The sequence below is a fragment of the Capsicum annuum genome, chromosome 7 (assembly GCF_002878395.1).
Source record: "Capsicum annuum cultivar UCD-10X-F1 chromosome 7, UCD10Xv1.1, whole genome shotgun sequence".
Taxonomy (NCBI): domain Eukaryota; kingdom Viridiplantae; phylum Streptophyta; class Magnoliopsida; order Solanales; family Solanaceae; genus Capsicum; species Capsicum annuum.
In genome coordinates this window covers 224030286-224044650 of record NC_061117.1, presented here as the reverse complement: position 1 = coordinate 224044650, position 14365 = coordinate 224030286, and the positions used below count along the sequence as shown (strand labels likewise).

Here is a 14365-nt window from a genome sequence, read left to right as displayed (position 1 = left end):
CAGGTTCTGAGGCTCAGTCTAGGGGTCCAGATAAGCAGTAGATAGTCAGACTTGTAGATCAAACTTTGCAGTGGTGAGCCTTCCTTACTCCAGAAGGCCTGCAGATTGTTCACAGTATTATTAGTAGTTATATTTTGGTCTACTGGGGGCCTTGTCCCAGTTTGTTTTCAGACTGTTGTTTATGTTCTTAGTAGAGATTTCGCAGACTGATGTCAGATATTACTATTTCAGATTCGACCATGTTTCCGTATTAAATTTCAATTCCGCATTATCTTATGTTTTATGAATATTGTGCATGATTACCAGATAGAGAAAGGGTATTCCGGGCCTTCATGGTTCGGGATACTCGTCAGGGCCCCGGTTCGGGTCGTGACAGTTTATTTTCCTTATATGTTGTTTACTTGCCCCTAAGTTGTTGCTTGGTTTAGTTATTTCAATTTTCTCTTTACACTCTCTTTTGATTAGTTTTTGCATAGTTCTTCAGATCCTTGTATTTTGAATTAACCTTCATATAATGGAATTGCTGGTGCAACCTTCAGGTAAGGAGCTAAACTGCAGATCCCGATGTCTGACCTGCACTGCAGTTTGTGTGATGATCAAGAGCTGGAAACTACAAGACATTTATTCGCAAATTTCCCCGGGATAACTACTGTGAGAACTGAGGTGCTGCAATGGGCTGGAGATATGCTGGATTGCATCAGGAGAAATAGTTGCAAGATGATTCAAAAGTAGATAGTTGCTGCTATTTGTAACCTCTGATTTACCGCATTTGGAGAGCAAGAAATTGGAACTTATTCGACGAAACTTCTAGATAGAATATATTTGCCTTACTTTTATAGTAAATCTCATAGATGCAGAGGGTTCTTTCATATATTACAAATGTAATTAGTGCTACTCTTTGGTGACTCAGATGCTCATTAGCTGTATTTCTCTCTTTGTTTGTTTGCTAATGGTAATATTTACATCGTTACCAGAAAAACAGATGCATGTATTTTTGTTTTCCTTATTTTGTGGTCTAATTAAGTTGCAAAAAGTTATCGCTAAGAAGTGGAGTTTGAAGTGAAACTTTATTCTACTTTTGCTAGCTTCAATCAATTCCATGCAGGTTGATAGAGCAGTGTTGGGCTTATGATGTGAGACCTTCTTTCTTGAAGATTCAAAAGACACTCGAAAGAGATCAAACAAGTCTTATCGTCAGATTATCATTGGAACATCTTCACTTAAATGACAGAAATGCAAGAACTGAGCAGACATTAAAACGATATATTTTTGTTTACGTGATCTAATTCTGGATTCTCTATTCGATGTCGTAGATAGATCCAGTGGCAGAGCTACCTTTTCTCCAGGGGTCCTTCGATGAAAAATTATACTGTTTTTATACTATTTTTACATGGTTAAAAATATTTTTTATGCATATATAGTAATGTTGAACTCCCTTTGATTAGTTTGTATATTTACTTCTGAACCCCTCAATGAAAATCCTGACTCCACCACTGTACATATCTAATGCAAAATTTGCTTTTGTCAATTTTCTAATGCTGCTTCATGTTTGTATTCTTTAATTACAAGCTGATTTGAGTAGGTTCTATCATAGTTCTTTTTACTCTTCTTGATTTAATACAGCCTCTCTACCTCCCTCCACGAGGTAGATGTAAGGTATGCGTACACTATATCCTCACCAAACCCGAACCCAGCTTGTGGGATTTTATTGGTGTTGTTACATTAGTTATCAAAGTTGCCTTTCTTGGTATTAAGTTTGAAACTGTGAATTGCCATGATAACTATGTTCTTGCTAAAATCTTCAGACAAGAGGCCGGGGAGGAGGTGAAGAATGAAGATATGCACGCGATGACAGTTACATGTCGATGAAATTTGTCATGGGGTTATAATAGTTAAACAATATATCGCCAAAGATCGTATTAGAGGTAGTAAGGTAGCTAATGTTCTTGACACGTTTACGTTTAGTGTTCCACATTTTTATATAGTTTTGAGCTTGTATACTGATTTTGCAGCTAAGTTTAAGTCAAAACATATTGAAAATATTCTTGTCAACAAAATGTATTTTCCATTTATGCCCGAAATTCTTGGTTAAAAATCAAAACAAATATATATTGGAAAATATTTTATTCACAAAAATATGTAAAAGGCAAAATAGGGGGGTGCATTCTTGTTTTTGCACCTGAAAAACACAACATACATAAGAGATAAATAGTCTTTTCTCCTAGGTTTCTTTCTCCGGTGACCGTCGTCGCACGGTTCACCCTAGACAGGAAAATTAGGAACTATAATTTTTGAGAATTCAGAATGTTCCAATTTTCCTATTGAAAATTTGATGATAGAGTTAATGAGTGCGTAGGTATTATTTGAATCGTCTCGAAAAATTTCATATTAGAGGTCCAAATTGCAGGCCATAATATATTTATTGTATTGATGATTTTTGAGAAATTGTGCCTAAGATATGATATTAGGTAGATTAGTAAAAAGAGGATGGATGCATTGGTTTTCATGTTGCATGCCTGTGGATGACAACAATCATATTAGCTCTTTGGAAAATAGCATCATTCAACCCTATAAAGATACCAAATCTCCAGCACAATTTGCCAACATTTCTTTTAAAACTGGTAATTCTTCTCCACTTTTTTCTCTTTCTATCCTTTTTTCGGAAACGACCTCACTACCTTCTCGAGGTAGGGACACCACCTTTTCCAGACGCCACTTATGGGACTATGGTTGGTATGTTGTTGTTGTTGTAGAATCTGCAATTTTGTTTGCTAACATTTTCTGGCCAAATTATTGGAGCTTCTGTTTTCTCTATTACATTATGGGAAATATCCAAATGTACCTTATACGTCTATTACATTAGGGAATTAGGCATTCGTGCTCTTGTTGTTAATAAATTATTTGCGTTGCGTTCCAACTTGGAGGAGATGGATTCTACATGTCAAAATACTTGTCCAAGTTTACCTTCTTCTAAGTGAAATATCGGGATTTTACTCTCCGTTATATGTCATTCATCTCCTTGGCGTTAACAGACTATTTTCCCTCTGAGTTTAACAAGCTCCAGTGTGCAGCAGGTAGTGTCCAAGTTTACCTTCTTCTATACACCATTCATGCTCTTGTTGTTGTTAAAACACGCATATGAATGACTAGAAAGTATAACAAAATACTATCGGTTTGACAGCCCCCTTTTTCACTTTTGTTTCCCCACAATTTGTTGGCAATATTTTTGGGTTGAAACATTGAGAATGACTAATGAACACCGGACAATATATAATATTGCTTTCGATCAAGTCATCAAGTGTGCTTGTTTGTTTTCTGACTGCAAAATTTTCAGATAGCAGCAGAAGGAGATACATAGCGGCAGAAATAGAAAAGTTTGGAAAAGGGAACATTTCAACTCAAGCCTTCACATTCCGCGAGCTGGGTCTTGCAACTCAAAACTTCGACTGTGAATGTTTGCTTGGTTCAGGTGGTTTTGGTAAAGTGTACAAAGGCCATATTAGAAGCAAGAATATGGTACTCTCCTGACATTTCTTTTGTTCGAAAATTGGTTAGTTTTCTTGGAAACGATAACTATTGTTCTTTTCATGTTGCTTAGGATGTTGCAGTGAAGCAACTTGACAGGAATGGTTTCCAAGGAACTAAAGAGTTCCTTGTGGAGGTCCTGCTGTTGAGTCTTCTCCGGCACCCTAACCTTGTCAATTTGGTAGGATACTGTTCAGACGGTGATCAGAGAATATTAGTTTACGAGTTCATGCCAAATGATTCTTTAGAAGGTCATCTTCTTGGTACGCCTTCATATCTGAAGTGTCGATGAAATGATCTTGAGTTTGATATTCGCCTTTATTGAAATTTCCTCATTGTTCGGCAGACCTTGGTCCAAATCAAAAGCCACTTGATTGGCATACGCGGATGAAAATTGCCGCAGGAGCAGCAAGAGGACTTGCATACTTGCATGAAACAGCTCAGCCTCCGGTGATTTATCGAGACTTTAAATCATCCAACATACTTTTAGATGAGAATTTTGATCCCAAGCTTTCCGATTTTGGACTTGCCAAGCTAGGTCCAACAGGTGACAGTACTCATGTATCCACCCGGGTTATGGGAACCTATGGTTATTGTGCACCTGACTATGCTTGCACAGGTAAACTGACTGTTAAGTCCGATGTTTATAGCTTCGGGGTAGTCCTTTTAGAAATAGTCACCGGAAGAAGAGTCATCGACAGCTCCAGACCTAGCGAAGAAAAGAACCTTGTCAAGTGGGTAAGTTTCAAGAACTCATCGGTTTCATTTTATATGACACGTTTTCCTTCCTAGTCTGTTTCAAACAGCAGCCTACCTAACTTTATTTCACAACTCGATGGCCAGGCACGGCCGCTGATCCTTGACAAGAGGAAGTCACACTTAATAGCAGATCCATTGCTACAAGGGAATTACCCGATGAAGGCATTGCATAAAGCTCTAACAGTTGCAGCAATGTGCCTGCAAGAGGACTCCAGAATGCGACCTCTAATCAGCGAAGTAGTGAACGCGTTAGAGTTTATATTGAATATCAAGAAACACGACGATGATCATAAGGAGGAAAATGCAGAAGACACTAGCAAATCACCACCTGCATTGCAAACTATTAGAAGTCATGTTGATCGTATTGCAAGTGATAAATCAAACAGTGATAGAGAAAGATACTAAACACTTCCATTTCTTGAGTGTTTTATCTGGTCTTTATGTAGTGTTTTGTCAGTATGAATGTTTGTAGATTTCTTATACACAGGTCATCGAGTTACACTGATAATGTAAAAATTCTTTATACTATCAGTATATAACTTTTTTGTATCGATCATCAAAGTACATTATGATTTTCTCAATACTTCTATTGAAATTGGCTCTGTATCAATGAAATTTCATCGCCGGTACTTAAGGAGTTGATGTGGTATATTTGTATCATAATGAACACTAAGATCTAGCATGACTAATTCAAATGGATTTTATGAAGTGATAATTAATTACTAAATCTGGCTTTTAGATTTGAATTTATTTTTGATTTTGTTATTTAAAAAAAAAAAAAACAACTTTTAAAGGTATTTAGAAATTAGCCTGAAAAAATTGTGTTAATTTGGAATAGAGATTGATTGCTATTGCTTAGGTGCAAAAACATATTGTTATACCCCATTTTAACACGAGGTCAAAATAGTGTACAACATATTGGAAAACTTCTGAGTTAAATAAGGAAGTCGCCACCTAATTAGTTCTACGGTGAATTAGGACACCTGTTATAAACTATGTGATTAAAGCAATTAAAGACTTCATTTTAAGGTCTGCAAAAACCTAAAATTCTAAGTAAGGATTCTAATTATCCTAAAGGGAAGGGATTAGGCATCCTAAAGGATCCGCTAACTACAGTTAACCGGCCAAACTTAGATTAGATAAAAAAAAGTAAAAGCTTCGTTAAGAAAGATATAAATAAGGTATTAAAAATATAATCGTCTTATTAAAACAAAACATGTTAATTATTGAAAAAGTTTTTTAGAAAGGTTCACTCACTTTTTTTGAAAATTTTAAAAGATAAATCCTAAAATATGCAACCTTATTGTTGTCATAAAAATAAAATAAAATATTAATAATAACAACAACAACAACAACAAAGAGGAATAAAGCTAAAAATAAGGATGAGGAACTAGACTGATTGACTGAGATCCATAATGTATTTGTTATCGCTTCTCCGATATGGAGAGAGATGGAGTCGAGTCATAAACTCCAATTGCGCTCCCGAGTTCACATGAGACAAAGAAAAGATAAGGATTAATATAACTTAAATTTTGATGTTTTAATAAAGTAAATGATTAAGATAGACAATGCAGGAACCATAGTTGAACTTTTACAGAAGCAAATTCAAAGTTTACCAAGGCAAACACACGAAAAGATAAACTAAAGAAAATTTCAAATCAAAGCTTAAGCACGGTAAACCACTTTGCAGAGAGTTTTCATGTAAGCATATTGAGAAAACATAGTTGTTTAGTCCTGGTAAAAGAAAGTTCAACAAAGACAAGACTTGTAAATTATCAGTTAAGTTCAATCACTCCAAATCACTTAACAATGTAGATACACAGGCACTAGGTCAAAATGTCCATACTGTTTAGAGATGTTAAAATAGGCAAAAGTAAAAACAAGTCTGAGACTTAGGCAAGGTAACTAGAAAATGGATACAATGCTACTACTAAATTCATTTTTTTTTTCATCCCTGTTTATTCAATGGATGGTAACAAACCCAATTTGTAAACTATATTTTTTGTTTTTAAGATGGGTCGATCATTCAGGAAATCCAAATAGGAGGAAAGGCTAAAAATTAGATGCCAAACAAAATCAATTGATTTAATTAAGCTTAGTACAGATTGCTAAAAGCTTAATAACCTTTACATAGGAATCAAGAGATATGCTAATAACAAGATAATATTACTGTTCACAGCCCACTAGAAAAGCTATGAAAAGGAAAAAAAAAAAAAAGATTAGCAGCTAACTAAACGTTGGCCTTAATTTTCAGCCAAAAGTAGTTTTGAGAAAAGATACATTTCAACATGATTCTTGTATTAATATAGTACAACATAGGCGCATACTGAAGCATACAAAAGCTTAGAGACGTAATATGCTCTTCTTTATGACCAAATAAGCAGCTTTTATCTCATCATTAATGGGTAATCAAAGCTATTCATTTGGTGGATTTCAAAGGAGAGAGCATCCCTGTAAGGAAATAAATGAACAACTTGGCAAATTCTTTTTTTTTTAAAAAATAAACCTTCAAGAATCTGAAAAAAAAGGCTTTGATAAAGCTTCCTAGCAGGTCAACTTTAAGATACGCAAGCAAACGTTTAGAATTTAAGGTAATAATAACGGAGTTGACGAACGTTAACCTTTAAACTAAATTAAATCTAGCAATGAAAACTTTATACTCATTTAGACACCTTTAGGCTTGAATTACTAACGTCGTATAAGAATGAGCAAAACTAATCCTATAAGCAAAAGCTAGTTTACTTCAAAAATTTTCAGAATCACAACTTTTCATATGCCAAATGGGAAGTTGCACGCTTCCATTTAATTATGCAGCTCTTGAAAAACATGTAAAAGGACCACTATAAGGTTCAAGGGTATTCACAAGAAGAAAAAAAATGCTCCTATGGTAAACAGCTGAACATGCCCGAATTTTCAAACATTTCGAGCCTTGCCCGTACTTAATCAAGAGTAGTCAATAACTTGTAACATCTTGAACTGGTATATGAAAATTAAGAAGTTATCACCATGTTCAAAGCATCCGAATCAACATTGCAATGACTTTAAAATGGTCTGCTATACACATTAGAAGGCTGGGAGCCTCCTAAAGTCTATTACAAAACTGATTTGAAGGATACAGAGACTCACAAACACACCAGCATAAAATCGAACGTTCCAAAAACTGGTTTACTAATGACGTATTTCAATATATTCAGGCCTATTCCTGGTCATATGCAGTTAAGTTCAAACCAAATTAGTTGAAATTAATTCTACATAAACTCTTGTTGCGCTCTCTTGATTACTAGCGTATTGTTATCCTGTTACGGATGCAAAATGTTACATAGGGATGACAACTTCATTCTAATTATACCTCACAAACAGTTTATAGCCATTTTGGAAGAACCATATCAGCTCATTCATACAATTGAGTAAAATCACCATGAAAGAGGCTCTACACTTATCAATTTCAAGTTCTTCACCCAAGCAAGGATCATGCATTGGCATCAATACTAAAATCTAAATCCCAAGATAATTGCTTCCTCATGGAAAGCCTAAGTTACTCCATATATCCTTTGAGGATTTGACCAAACAGATTCCAAGCATTAAAATCTAGCACTGTGGTAGTCAACTAACATACACAACTCACAACTGGGCCTAGTTCGAATGGTAAATAGGACCATACCACTGAGATTTTAAATTTCACGTTAGAGAAGCTACCCATGTCTAGACTTGTAAATATGAAGCTCGGATAGTCAAAAGTTCAATTACATGCTTTCTAATTCATACTAAGTATAGGCCAAGAACATATAAACAGAAGGGAAGTTCCTGGAATAGCAGCAAACAATAGATGTAATCTCCAATTTATTACTTCCAACTTACAGACGTTTAAAGCAACGAGACTATTGAACTAGCAATTTGGTTCTGTTTATATGAACACTTATTAACAACGAAGAAAAGCAAACAATAGGCCTCAGTTCCAGTGAATTTGTACGTCTGCTAAATTAAGACGAAAGCAGTAAGTTAACCGGACATGTTTCAACTAATTTAAGAAATTGAAACAGAAAAACACAAGCGAACCAACTTGACTTACGACTTTGCGCTTTCTACCCGATTAAAACTTTAGTCACGGAGTCCCGATAACATGATTTCCAAAGCTTAAACACAAACTAACTTTGAGACTTCAAATAGCAATCGGTCCCGTATAGGACTCGAGTAAAATAACTGTGTTTTAAGAAGCCGAATGCGAATAGCAAATCCCTCCAGCACAAATTGACCTTGGCATATCACATTCGTTCTCAGTAGTCATTTTTACATATTTAAAGGACACACTACAACAAACAGAGAACACCTATGGGATTGGACAAGCAGAAATTCAACGGACAACAGAACAAAAGACTACGGAGCGACTATATTTATTTATAGAAAACTGAAACGGAATAAAAGATGAGAGTGGTTACCGACCTTTTATGCAGCAGCGAACCAGAGGGCTTTCCGTCGGCGATACCAGCTCGAATTCGAACTTCAATTTCGAAAAGAAAGTAAAAAAAAAAAAAAAAAAAAACTAGAAGGAAACGGCCTTTCGAACTGGATGATCTTAGTGCTAATCTGATAACTGATTTTTCTTCTGCTCTGCTCTATTTCTTCCTTTTTTGTTCTTCTTCTTCCTCCTCTCTGCTTGATCTTTTTTCTCGTCGCGTCGGGAAAAATAGCAAATTATATTTGTATTTAAGTAAAATATTAAATATTGGTATATAAATACATATATAAATATATATGTATTACTCATAAATATATATGCATAACTGAAAAATACATATTTTTTTTAATTATGAAATGGATAAAATATTGCTACTTTTACTATAAGTTGTAATTTTAAAAAAATATTGTTATTTATTGTAATTATAATCTTAAGGATGCTAGTTTCTGTAATTTTTTCTTTAAATTATTGTTGGTTGTTGTTGGGCTGGAATTAATTAGTTGTGGCATGGGTCAAATATGAATAGAGAATTAATCTACCGATTTCATTTGACTAATTTAACGATGCTTCAATTAATTCTTCTTGAAAATATACGCATATATATACACGTGTATATATATATATATATATATATATATATATATATATGAAATAAAGAGAAGAGTGAATTTTGCAAAAATATAATAATATAGTAAGTATTATATTAATATTCTAACATGTATTTATTTACTCATTTTAGAAAAATAGTGGAACATATATTTGTTTATTTATTTTCGATGAAATTTACAATTTGCGATATTAATAAGAAAAACACAATTTTCAAATTGTTAACGTCAAAATAAATTATGAAATAAATAAATAACTACATAATATATATATATTCAAAAACTTCTAAGCATCGAGAAATTAATTTTATGAAAAAGGAGAGTCAAAATTGGAAGTCAACACATATTAGTATATAGTTATGGGGAAAAGTACAGAAATGGCCACTCGATCGAAATCTTAAGGATGCTAGTTTCTATAATTTTTTCTTTAAATTATTGTTGGTTGTTGTTGGGCTGGAATTAATTAGTTGTGGCATGGGTCAAATATGAATAGAGAATTAATCTACCGATTTCATTTGACTAATTTAACGATGCTTCAATTAATTCTTCTTGAAAATATACGCATATATATACACGTGTATATATATATATATATATATATATATATATATATATGAAATAAAGAGAAGAGTGAATTTTGCAAAAATATAATAATATAGTAAGTATTATATTAATATTCTAACATATATTTATTTACTCATTTTAGAAAAATAGTGGAACATATATTTGTTTATTTATTTTCGATGAAATTTACAATATGCGATATTAATAAGAAAAACACAATTTTCAAATTGTTAACGTCAAAATAAATTATGAAATAAATAAATAACTACATAATATATATATATTCAAAAACTTCTAAGCATCGAGAAATTAATTTTATGAAAAAGGAGAGTCAAAATTGGAAGTCAACACATATTAGTATATAGTTATGGGGAAAAGTACAGAAATGGCCACTCGATCGAAATTAATTCCACGAAGATGGCTATGGAATTTAAACTTCATTTTATAGGCATTTTAATTTGTTGATTTGTTCTATACAGTTTCTTTACATATTCTATACATATCTTATACATATAAATATTCTATAAGAAAATTATATAGTTTTGATACACAATTTATACAATAATTGTACAATTTTTTTACACAATTTATACAACAATTATATAATTTCCATATACTTTCTATACATTTTTTATATATATTTTATACATATACATTCTTGGTAAGACTATACAATTTATATACATATATCTTTTATATATATACATATTTCTATATAGCAATTAGACCATTTTTGTACAATTATATTTAATTATTATTTTTAAACAATTAGAAAAAATAGAATATTTTTAGATAAAAAAAAAATTGTAGTAAAAAAATACTAAAATATTTTTAGAAAAAGATCGAATGGTCCAAGTTGGAAAAGGTTGCTCTATTTTTTTTAAGAACTGTATCAGTATTGTATAAGAATAGTATCAATATGGTATATAAATTGTATCTGAACTACATGAACCAAAATGACTCAAATTAAGAAATGACTATAAAATGAAAATAATTTAGCCGACTGACTATATTTTGACAAAATGTCAAATGCTCGCCATTTATTTTTAAAATGGCCAGTGAATGTCTTTTTTCCTATAGTTATTCCCCTTTATATTAAAGTTCAACAAAATCTCTACAATTTTATCAAACTATTTTTATAATAAAATATTTTAAATTATTAGTTATGTTGACTTAAAATATTTTTTTGTATATTTCTCAAATATGTAAATTTTACTTTTAAGAATTTAACGAATCTATACCAAATTTCTTAGTCAAAATCAAGTATTTCAAATTTTTAACCCTTATACTATAAAATTTAAACTACTATATTCGGGATAGGGGGAATAGCAATTTCCAAACCTCATACGAATAAATCCAAAACTTTATTAAAAATAAAAAAAATAAAAATATTGGCATATAAATGTGGCATTTTTGTGATATTGCAATGAATGGTCATTGTTTTCTAATACGAAAATTAATATTTAACAAAAAAGAAATAAATTTATATATAATTAATTTCTTCGTGATAATATTATTTTCTACATAATTTGTATTTGAACCTAACCACCATAATAGCATGATTGAAAAGTGCCACCGAACAAAAGGTTCCTTCTATCCCATATTAATAGTAATATTATTACAAATGTTATTTTAAAACATTCGTCTAGTATAAAATTGATTAATTGTTTTCAAAAATAAATAATATTAATTATTTTAAAAGTTAAGTTTTAGTCCTTATATTATTCAACTAAGTATAATTAACCTTTGTTGGGTTCAGAACTTCAGTTCATCTTATCTTTTATCTTTTATATTTTGATGATTAACAAATCTAGTCGAAGAACCAGCTAGGTGTTCCTAGCAAAATAGTAATATTATTAAAAATGTTAGTTTAAAATATTCTTGACTATAAAATTGATTGATTATTTTCAAAAATAAATAATATTAATTATTTTAAAAGTTAAGTTTTAGTCCTTTGTATTATTCAACTAAGTATAATTAACCTTTGTTGGATTCAAGTTCATCTTTTCTTTTATCTTTTATATTTTGGTGATTAACAAACCTAATCGAAGGTCCAGCTGCATCAACCAGTGTTCCTAACTTTTGTTGTATAGAATTATGTTTTGTCTTATGTGCCGGATGTCTAGCACTTGTCTGGCGGTAGGAGCAGAATAGTGGGACGTGCTCTAAAGTGGTCATTATCAGTGTCCTTCAATGAGAGAGTTTTTCTCCTAATGCTCGTCATATATATTCATCGTCTTGAGGAAAAAAGTTTCAATTTTATACACATTCACAAAAAAAGTACTTTTCTCAAAGCAAAAGCTATCTTGGTGTTCAAATCATTCAAGGATTTGTTTACGTAAAAACTCTTTGCTCATAGTAAATATATTTTATTTTTAAGTTAATCGAATTCTAGTCTTTATTCTTACACGGTAAACTCACATCTCTTTAAGAGATCTGTTTGAATAGGTAATTTATTCTGAATCTCTGTCAAAGTTGATTTTTTTAGCTAGAGTTAGCTAATGGAGTCCTTCAAGTAGAGCTATTGTGAAGCAAGGCGTAGGAATAGAGTTATTAAGAGTTTAATTCCTAGGTTGCATAAGGTTGTAGTCGAAATCGTTGCTTGATGATTAGTGAATCAGTTGGTGAAATTCTACTGGGGTATGCCATGATTTTACTCTCTTAAGTAAGAAGATTTTTACGTAAACATCTCTCGTCATTTACTTTACTATTGTTTACCTTGTAGTGCCGCATACAAGGATCAGGTATGAATCGGGTTCTTGTTGTTGTAGTAGACTCGTATAAATCATCAATCTTCAATTAATATAAGTGTGTGATTTTAATACTTCAAGGTTCAATCCTTAATTTAAATCCCTTGTTTCTAAAACGATTCTCATATTATTTTTGTATTGAATTTATCTCTTTTTTTTTTATTTGCGAAAATATTAATAAGTTTGAAGGGTTGAAAATGTTGATGATGTTAAGGGAGAAACGACTGGATTTTGTAGGGATTTTTTGAACAATAATATGTAGCAATCTTTGATGTAAATGACAAGATTTGGATGAGTTGATATATATAGATTCATTATCGTGTTTAGGGGTGGCAAAATGGATAAATTATATGGTTATCCGTCCATTTTATTCATGTTAAATGAGTTGGGTATCCAACCCATTTAATAGTGGGTCAAATATGGGTCAATCCATATTATCCATTCTAAAATATGAATAACTCATGGGTATCCATAAATTATACTCTCCTTAAAGTATGACACGTGCAATGTCTAAAGTATACTTATTAAGGGTGTGTTTGGAATGAATAGTTTTTTTTTCAAAAATATTTTACAAAAAATAGAAAATATTTTCCATTTTTTTACTTTTTTATTTTCATAACTTTTTTTAAAAAAAATTAAACTTTTTTTTTAAAAAAATTAAAGTATGACATGTGTGGAGATGTAGTAATGTCTACCGTATACTTATTAAGGGTGTGTTTGGAATGAAGACCTCTTTTTCAAAAATATTTTTAAATTAAACTTCTTTTTTTTTAAAAAATATTTTTTTATTTAAATTATTTGAACCACCCTTTTCTCTCTTTTTTTTTTTTTTCCTTTTTCGTTTCTTTCTTTTCATTTTTTTTCTCTCTTCTATCGTTAATTTCTATTTCTCTTTTTTCTTCTTTTTTTCCTTTTTTAATTTTCTTTCTCATTTTTCTTTTTATATTTTTTCTTTTTCTCCCCCTCCCCCCTTCCCCCCCTTTTTCTAATTTGATTTTTTTCTATTTTTATTTTTGTTTCTTTCTTTCATTTTTTTTCTCTCTCTTCTATCTGTAACTTCTATTCCTCTTTATTCTTTTTTTTTTTTTGTATTTTTTTCTTCTTTTTTCTTATCTAATTTTTTTGTACTTTTGAAAAATATTACTACGGCGAGAACAAAAAATACCACAATTGCTTATTCTATTTTTATGTGCACCATCATTTATATTTTTATAATCATTGATATAATTGTGTTTGTATTTTATAGTTTGCACTTGTATGAGTATTTTTATTTTATAGTTCACGCTATTATTTATATTTTTATATTTATTGGTATAATTGCATTTGTATTTTTATTTTATAGTCATGCTATCATTTATATTTTTATTTTTATTGATATAATTGTATCAAATATAATACATGTTTATACAACTTGAACTATACAAATACAAATGGTACTTGTTTATATACAAATACAAATGAACTATACAAATGCATGTATATTTGTATATTTTAGACTTAAACAAATACAATAAATTCATTCACTTGTTTGTGTACAAACACAAATAGTAAATTATAAATATTTACATTTAAACTGTTCAAATACAAATAATAAGTTTATTTGAACTATATAGTATAATACAAATAAATATAAAATACAACAACAAAAAAATAATAGAAAAATACAAAAAAAATAACAAAAAGGAATAAACGAACAAAGCAAAAAA

General features: G+C 30.9%; 1 protein-coding gene and 1 long non-coding RNA gene across 2 annotated transcripts; one reads left to right on the top strand and one right to left on the bottom strand.

Annotated features, from left to right (window-relative positions):
- The first annotated feature begins 2132 nt into the window (after positions 1-2132).
- On the top strand, positions 2133-4918 carry LOC107856320 (probable serine/threonine-protein kinase PBL23). Its single transcript, XM_016701311.2, has 5 exons — positions 2133-2621; positions 3335-3516; positions 3599-3788; positions 3872-4263; positions 4369-4918. The coding sequence occupies exons 1-5, from the start codon at positions 2459-2461 to the stop codon at positions 4687-4689; spliced, it is 1248 nt and encodes a 415-aa protein (XP_016556797.1). The 5' UTR covers positions 2133-2458; the 3' UTR covers positions 4690-4918.
- Positions 3247-8958, bottom strand: LOC124885491. Its single transcript, XR_007042591.1, has 3 exons — positions 5681-8958; positions 4340-4612; positions 3247-4234 (listed from the first exon to the last, which is right to left on the bottom strand). It is a non-coding gene; the product is annotated as an uncharacterized LOC124885491 (long non-coding RNA).
- Positions 8959-14365: the final 5407 nt, after the last annotated feature.

Excerpts from the sequence above, each read along its gene's own strand:
- LOC107856320 (XM_016701311.2), top strand. The coding sequence starts at position 2,459 with ATGATATTAGGTAGATTAGTAAAAAGAGGATGGATGCATTGGTTTTCA. Across the intron at positions 2,622-3,334 it reads CAACATTTCTTTTAAAACTG|ATAGCAGCAGAAGGAGATAC; the intron begins GTAATTCTTCTC and ends CAAAATTTTCAG. Across the intron at positions 4,264-4,368 it reads AAAAGAACCTTGTCAAGTGG|GCACGGCCGCTGATCCTTGA; the intron begins GTAAGTTTCAAG and ends CTCGATGGCCAG.